General features: G+C 60.6%; 1 protein-coding gene across 1 annotated transcript; it reads left to right on the forward strand.

Moving 5' to 3' along the window:
• Nucleotides 1-535: 535 nt before the first annotated feature.
• LOC106898321 (fer-1-like protein 5) lies at nucleotides 536-2,189 on the forward strand (the record flags this gene model as incomplete). The annotated part of the gene is made up of 4 exons (XM_014959497.1): nucleotides 536-583; nucleotides 665-772; nucleotides 1,947-2,072; nucleotides 2,151-2,189. Coding segments are annotated over exons 1-4 (321 nt in total), but the record flags the coding sequence as incomplete, so codon positions are not given.
• Between the last annotated feature and the right edge of the window lies 1 nt (nucleotide 2,190).

The following is a 2,190-nucleotide window of genomic DNA, read 5'->3' on the forward strand; positions in this document are numbered from 1 at the left end:
CATGCCCCCCTGACGGTCCCCTCCCCCTGCTGCCAGTGTGACCCCTACGTCCGTGTCTCGCTGGGGACGAAGACGTTGGGCCAGCGGGACCAGTACGTGCCCAACACCCTGGAGCCCGTTTTTGGAAGGTATGGCCAGGGTGGGTGGCCCGGTGACCCGGAGGTGCCCATGGGAGGGCTAAGGTACCCTCTACCCCATTCCAGGTTCCTCCTGCCCCATCCCTACTCCATCCCTGATACCTCCTGCCCCATGCCTGCTTCATCCCTGGTACCCCCTGCCCCACCCCTGGTACTCCACTTCCCCATCCCTGCCCCATCCCTGTCCCACCTCTGCCCCATCCCGGGTACCCCTTGCCCCATCTCTCTCCTACAGGCAGGACCCCATCCCGGGGTGGTTTCTTTGTCCCTCTCCTCCCCACAGCTGCTCCCTGGGGCAGGATAGCTCGGGTGAGTCCTCCACGTCCCCAGCACCCACCGCACAGCGGGGTCCCCCGTGCCTCAGTTTCCCCAAGTAGAGTCCCCTTTGCTCCCTGCAGATGCTGCCCAGGATCACCACCAAGAAGAAGGGGGCTGTGGACAACAAGGTGGGCACGGGAATGGGGCCACCAAAGCCACCAGGGCAACTCATGCCACCAGTGTCCCCCCCCCATCCTGCTCCCCACCAGGCTGCGGAGGAGGAAGATGAGGAAGAGGACGACTGGTGGAGCAAATTCTACGCGGCCATGGGGGACAAGGCAAAGAGCCGGAGGAGGAACAACAGGGACAGACTGAAGGTGAGCCAGACCCTGGGAGGTGGAGCAGGGGACAGGGATGGGGACAGGGATGGCGATGGGATAGGATGGATGGGGACAAGAATAAAGCAGGGGATTGGGACCAGGGATGGTTGGGGACAAGGAGATGGATGGGGATGGGGATGAAGATGGGGATAGGGATGAAGATGGGGTTGAGATGAGGCCAGGGATGGGACCGGGATGGAGATAGGATGGGGACACGAACAGGGTTGGGGACAAGGATGAAAATGGGATGAAGATTAAGGGCGGGGACAGGGTTAGTGATGAAGAAGGGGATGGGGACAGGGATGGTTGGGGACAGGGATGAAGATGGGGACAGGGATGAAGACGGGGACAGCGATGCAGATGAGATGGAGATTGGGGCAGGACAGGGATGGGGACAAGGATGAAAATGGGATGAAGATTAAGGGCGGGGACAGGGTTAGTGATGAAGAAGGGGATGGGGACAGGGATGGTTGGGGACAGGGATGAAGATGGGGACAGGGATGAAGACGGGGACAGCGATGCAGATGAGATGGAGATTGGGGCAGGACAGGGATGGGGACAAGGATGAAAATGGGATGAAGATTAAGGGCGGGGACAGGGTTAGTGATGAAGAAGGGGATGGGGACAGGGATGGTTGGGGACAGGGATGAAGATGGGGTAGGGATGAAGACAGGGACAGTGATGCAGATGAGATGGGAATGGGGACAAGGATGAAAACAGGATGGGGACAAGGTCAGGGACGGAGATTGGGAGGGGAACAGGCTGGGGACAGGGATGAAGAAAGGGATGGGATGGGGAGAGGGATGAAGAAGGGGATGGGATGGGATGGGGAGAGGGATGAAGAAGGGGATGAGATGGGGAGAGGGATGAAGAAGGGGATGAGATGGGATGGGATGGGGAGAGGGATGAAGAAGGGGATGAGATGGGATGGGATGGGGAGAGGGATGAAGAAGAGGATGGAGACAGGGCCAAGGATGGGACTCAAGATGGGATGGGGACAAGGATGAGGAAGGGGAGGAGGATGAGGAAGAAGCACCGAGAAGGATGGAGACAGGGCCAAGGACGGGACTCAAGATGGGATGGGGACAAGGATGAGGAAGGGGAGGAGGATGAGGAAGAAGCACCGAGATGGGGATGAGGGACAAGGACAAGGACAGGAACCTCTCCCCAGATCTACAGCTGCGAGCTGGAGGCGGTGCCCGAATTCGAGGGGCTGCAGGATTTCTGTCAGACCTTCCCCCTCTACCAACCGGGGGGGCACCCCACGCCGGGGGAGGACCCTGTGGGCGAGTTCAAGGTGGGTGAGAGCCCCTTGGGGGGACCCCAGAGCTGGGGTGGGGGCACCTCGGGGTGCACAGCCAGGTGGGTCTCCCAGGGGCTTTTCTGTGTCTACCCCCTGCCCGAGGACCCCGGGG

Source organism: Calidris pugnax, unplaced genomic scaffold (assembly GCF_001431845.1).
Source record: "Calidris pugnax isolate Ruff unplaced genomic scaffold, ASM143184v1 scaffold452, whole genome shotgun sequence".
Classification (NCBI taxonomy): Eukaryota; Metazoa; Chordata; class Aves; order Charadriiformes; family Scolopacidae; genus Calidris; species Calidris pugnax.